The sequence below is a fragment of the Garra rufa genome, chromosome 11 (assembly GCF_049309525.1).
Source record: "Garra rufa chromosome 11, GarRuf1.0, whole genome shotgun sequence".
In the NCBI taxonomy this organism is placed as follows: domain Eukaryota; kingdom Metazoa; phylum Chordata; class Actinopteri; order Cypriniformes; family Cyprinidae; genus Garra; species Garra rufa.
Window position 1 is genome coordinate 4,531,420 of NC_133371.1, and position 6,000 is coordinate 4,537,419.

Consider the following 6,000-nt stretch of genomic DNA (forward strand, 5'->3'; position numbering starts at 1 on the left):
CAGGAATCAAACACACGGGAAAACAAACACGGGAAGAAACGCTCAGAATTACAACCATTAGGAACAATAAGACTTCGCAAGATAGCTGTATGTGTGAGTGGCTTAAATGCTGTCCGTGTGATGAGCTGCAGCTGTGTGTGTGTGAGAATGAGCTGCAGGTGAATGCAGTGATTGGTGCAGTGGCTTGTGGGGGCTGAAGTCCATGAAGTGTAGTGCAAGAGTTAGTGATGACAGGACGACTCAAATCGTGACAAATAATAATAATAATAATAATAATAATAATAATAATAATAATAACAATAATACAGTTGTTAGGGAAGTTGTAACTTTTAGCCCAATGCAATACCTACAGTAGAATTTTCAAGAAAGAGGAAAAAGGAAATTCTCTCTGGGTCAAAATAACCAGAACACGACATGAGGATTAGGTGATTTTGTATATTTGGTGTGTCCTTTGGTTTGGCTTCTTTTAATTAAAGTACACTGTGCTTCCAACAGTTTCACAATTTATCTTGTTTTTTTTATTATCTAGGGCTTTTGAGGTATTAGTTGAGGTTTTAGTTGGACGACTGTGTAAAGCACACACTGTACAATATGTCACATGGTAATGGCACACTGTGGTATTTGAAAAATGTTTCCTCTGTATGTAATGCATTTCCTTCACTATTTCATGTCAAGGTGTTTTTTTGTTGACCTGTGAGCTTTATTCTGCAATGCTGTACACATATAGATGTCTATATATTATGTCAGAGCACATGTCAAGGTTGTGCTTTTCAAATCATACGTTTCACCAGAGAATATAGCGGTCTGTCAGATGTTGTAATAGACAGGGGCAAAGATCAGCTATTGTTCAGTAAAAGTGATTTACAGCATTGCCGTGTCAAAACCAGTCACGTTAGCCTAGATCTTTTAAAACCTTCAGCTAGGACAGACCAGATGCCTACCACGTTTGACACCTTTTCGTCTGCCTTCATTTTCGTCTGAAAATGACTTTTGATTTCAGAGCTGATGAATAGATGTAGTGTAGTCACAGTATGGAAGTGGATTGTGAATGTTGTTTCACTTTAGTGTGGAGTGTATTGCTTGATATGCAGACATTAACCACACTTGGTAGTTTCTCTCAGGCCCCCCGACGTCATTGCTGCTGTGTGAAATTAAAACTGCTTCACTTCAGTCTGAAAGGGGCTAATCAACACCACCCACGACCGGGGCAGATGAAACAGCTCGTCTCTTGTCCCACAAGCTCTGTCTTCTGTTCTGTCTCAACCCACAATGAGGGAGAGAAAAAACTAAAAAAAAGATTAATTACCCGCATGTCTAAGCCTGCTGGAACTCTTTCACATGCATACAATTAACCGGAAAAAATAAATAGTTAAATGAACAGCCATTCTTGGTGGGAAGTTACTGAAATTGCCACTACTCTTAGGAATGAATAACATGCGAGATCTCTTTATTATCTCATGTATGATTCAATGGAGAGTAAAGCTTTTGCTTGTCAACATATGATCAAAATTGACCTACTGTGAAAAAGAAGTGTACTTAATTGTACTAAGTAAGAAGTATTTGAGATAATATTATATTAATGAAATTATTTTACTTTAAAGTAAATTAAATAATTTAGTTTTAATAATCTTTTGTTGTGCTATAAAGAAGTGGCATTGGTTTAGTATATTTTGGTTTACCTTGAATGCTTTTGGCAGTACACTTTAACCATATTTAAAACAGTGAAAGTAATTCACTCTTTTAAAAATGTAAATTGTAATGCATTTTCATTAAATTATAAATTACATGCAATTAAGTGCCTTAAAATGTTACATTTAATTCACACTTTAATATATTATTTTAAAGTAGTGGTTCTCAAACATTTTATACCATGTAGCACCTCAGAAAATATTTGGCTCTCCAAGCATCACCATAAAGACCAACATTAAAATACAGTAGCGTAGTTAGCCTAACTATTCAGCTACAGCTCTGCACAGGAAAACAAACAAACAAACGAGGCAGTTTTATTCCTAGAAAGAATATTTACTGATATCAGCCACTTTAACATTGTAAATATACAGTTGAACATTAACACTGCACAGTGCTTACAAACAGGTCAATAAAAAAACATAAATAATAATTAAAAAAAAAAAAAACTTTACTGTTCTTAAATGTAAAAAAAAAAAAAAAGTGTTTTAACATGAATTTATATTTAATTTAGTGATTCCACACTGAGAAACACTGTTTTAAAGAATATTATTTCTGTGATTCTGTAACAATTGTGCTTTTTACTAGAGTGTACACTACAAAACAAACAAACAAAAACATGAAAAAAGACTTTAAAAAATAAACTTAATTCAGTGGGTGAACAATATTATTTTCTTTCAGTGTACTCCTTTTTCACAAGGGTACTATTGTAATATTTTTTTTTTCTCTCTCTCATTGACTATCCTTGTTTCATTGCAAATCTCTAAAAAATCACTGCTTAAATGTAACTCAGACGTTTTCTTGTTTTCTTCCTCTAGATCTAGAATCCATTTAGTTATAATTTGCAAAAGCTGTTTATCGCTTTTGTTCTCAAGAGCCTAGAAAAAAAGTTGTTATTGTTTAATTCCTTGCGTGAATGTGGCTGCTAAGCCAAATTAAGTGCCATTCCAGTTGAACTCTGATTGTACCATTATATTTGCTGATATGTCAGCACAGCAATGCTTAGCTGGGACACTTATTGATTTGTTGACCTCCATAAATGCTGCTAAAGTTTCATTTCCATTTGCACCTTGTTACCAAGAGCTTTGAAAAGTGGACGTTCTAGGTGCAAGCTAAACTGAGCCAAAATGACCTTTATCTAAAAATTAAGTGTTGATTTTTTCAGCAGACCCAGGAGACTCAGGGCTGAAAAATCTGTCCTTGAAAGCTCATACTCCATGTAAATTTGATTTATTGAGTTTCTCTTTGGTTTTATTTATTGAGACTTTTGTTTAACTCTCCTGTTTCTTGGGTGTTTTTTTTTTTCTTCTTCTGAGAAGAGACCCCAGTAGTCTTACTAGTTCCTGAATTTCAGGAAAGATCCCAACAATGTCTCAAACTGTGCTTCTCCAAAAAGTGTGCGGAAGTGCAGAATATCAAAATGAATTCAAACATTTCTCACCAGATTCTTCCAAGAGCTATATCCATATTTGGTTTGATCTATATTTTAAGAAAAATTTTAAGACAAAGTTGACACTCAGCAAACAAGAAATGTTCTCAGAACTTATGAAAAAAAAAAAAAAAAAAAAAAGTTGTTCTTCAAATAACTTTAATAGAATGTTCATTATCTGGTTTTTAATAGTGTTATGTTCCAAGAGGAAAACATTTCTAAAACATAAAAAATAAATAAACAAAAATTCTCAAAACATCAGTCCAAAAAATGCTTTACATTGTTAATGCAACATTTTTTTTCTGAAACGTTTAAACTAGATGTTCATCAAACATTTGTATTTAGTTATTTTAAACAGTAATTATCTTCTTAATCTTATCTTATTTATTATTATTGTATGCAACGTTTCATAATGTTTGCAAAATTGTTCCCTTAATGTATTCTCTAACATTGCAAATAAATATAAATAAAACATTTTTAAACATGTAAAATATTGGGTATTTTGAATGTTCAGAGAACATAATAGGACTTTATTAGGACTAAGATCGTTAACAAAATGTTCTAAAAACACATTTTTTTCTTGGCTGGATACTAAAATAAGATCTCCAGTAAGTCATGACCTGTAAGAGCAACCGTGAGCAATGATAATGTTGTTCTTATTGTCAAAATTGTGTAATTACTTTGCAATACTGTGCTAAAACTACACCCTCCTCACCTTTTCTCACTTTGAGGGGCAGTCAGCCAATGGAATGGTGTTGTGCTCAGAGTTTGCAGATTAATTATGGTAATTTATGCAAATGCAATTTGTTTCAACAGATTAACTGTAGTAGCTCCACCTGTCGACTCAGTTGTGAGACTCCTGCGGCCTGATGAGACGTTCCCTGCGCTGTGTGATTTCCAGAGCTCTGCTGCACATTGAAACCTTCACCTCTTCATTCCAACTCAAATTACATTTTAAAAATACCACCCAATGTCTGTCCTCAGACATGGCTTGAAACTGTAATGATCGCCCACAATTTTCAGCTTTTTGTGAACTAAAATGATTTTCCGCGTATTGCCTGTATTTTAAAAGTACTCACAAGATAGAAGGCTTCGAGCAAGGTTACCTGTTTTAATTACCACTTGGCTGTCGTGTCCGGAGGGAAACAGGAAGTGAGATTTAAGCGGCAGGTTTGGGGTGTGGGGCAGGTTAAAGTGAAAGCTCACGCCGAGGTCAAACCTCAGGTGACAGATACTAAATCTAGCCAAGCCCCGAGCGCTTATCCGATTTCCGAGCGCTCATATGCAATCTCTGACCCTTAATCTGCAGGTTAACAGCTGCCTCTGTGCCACCGTGTGTCACTCTGTCACTGGTTAAGTCTGTGCCGTGTGTTTGTGGGTGTTTGCAGATCTCGGGGCGTTCAGCGGTCGGACGAGAGGAGCTGTTTCAGTGAGGGAAGGCCAGGGTGTTGTGCTGATGTGTGCCCCCCCTCCTCATTCGCCAGGTGGGTGCTCTATTCCTGTTCTGTCTCTGTATCCTGTTGAAAAGAGCAGCATAAAGGTCACCTGCATGCGTTTTGTTTCGGATGCTGTCTGCATATGAAATCGAAACCTTATATTCAAGAATCTTATAAGATAGATATTACAAGTCATATAGATTTATCTTCTGTGCCAGCAGTAGATTTGTTCTGCTGCATTTCATACTTACTGTAGGTTTCATACTATGATAGTGGCCCATTTCATGCCCCATTTAAATGCAAGTGCAGGTGGCACTACAGCTAAAACCAATCATCATAGCTCTGTAGCTGCTTAAATAAAGAAGTTGAAATTTGGCTTGCATTTTCTTTGGGGTTAAGCTCATCCTAACCCCTTGGAAAAATTACACTCAATGTTCTTCTTTTTTTCTTTTTTTTTTACTTTAAAACAAATAAACTAATCACAGATATGACACAAAACAATTTTGTTTAATTATTCAAAACACTGGTTATGTGAAACATACCTCAAAAATGAAACTTGGCTAATTGTAAGGAAACAAGTCCCCAACAAGAAAGCTGTCAGTTGAAATGATTATACAACTGTGTGGCAAAAGAAGCTTGATCTAAGTTGGAAGTTGTTTTGGTGTAATATAAACAAAATGTAAACAAAATGGAATGACTAAAAAACGAAAACATACAGACAGATCATGGAAGACATCAAAGCGTCAAGTGCCTTGAAAATAGAAAATCCACAATGAAACAAATGAAGAACAAATGGCGGCATTACCACATAAAAGAAAACAAGACTAGAGTGGGCTAAAGAGGATGATTGGATGAAAGTGATATTCAGTGATGAATCACAAATCTGCAATGGACAAGGAGATGATGCTAGAACTTTTGTCTTGTGCCGTTCTAATGAAATTCATAAAGATGACTGCCTGTATAATATGGGGTTGCATGTCAGGTAAAAGACTGGGGGAAATGGCAATCCTTACCTCAACAGTCAATTCACAGGTTTACCTTGCCACAGAGCAAAAAGTGTTAAAGCTTTTCTTCAGGAAAGCCAAATCAACTCAATGACAAAGCCAGCACACAGCCCTGATCTTAATCCGATTGAAAATGTATAGTGGAAACTTCATCATGCAAAGCTGATCTGTCAACGGCTATTCAAGAAAGTTGGAACCAGCTTGATGAAGAATATTGTTTTTCATTAGTGAAGTCCATAGAATTCAGGCCATCATGTCAGATGAGGAGCAACAAAGTACGAATTTAGTTTTTTGGTTGATGATTCCATAATTATTTCCTCAACATTGAATGATTCTATTTTATTTTATTTTTTTATTTTTTTTTTGTATGTACTTGACATGGAAAATAATTTCCCATTAGTTAAAATAGCTTAATCTCATTTGTTTGAGGTTTATTTCACATAAC

General features: G+C 35.2%; 1 protein-coding gene across 1 annotated transcript in view; it reads left to right on the plus strand.

Annotated features, from left to right (window-relative positions):
- LOC141346182 (contactin-5-like) overlaps positions 1–4,697 on the plus strand; it is a 52,777-nt gene extending 48,080 nt beyond the window's left edge. Inside the window, exon 5 of the mRNA XM_073851092.1 lies at positions 4,504–4,697. Coding sequence (XP_073707193.1) covers positions 4,504–4,697 — 194 coding nt within the window. The remainder of the gene's footprint in view (positions 1–4,503) is intronic.
- Positions 4,698–6,000: the final 1,303 nt, after the last annotated feature.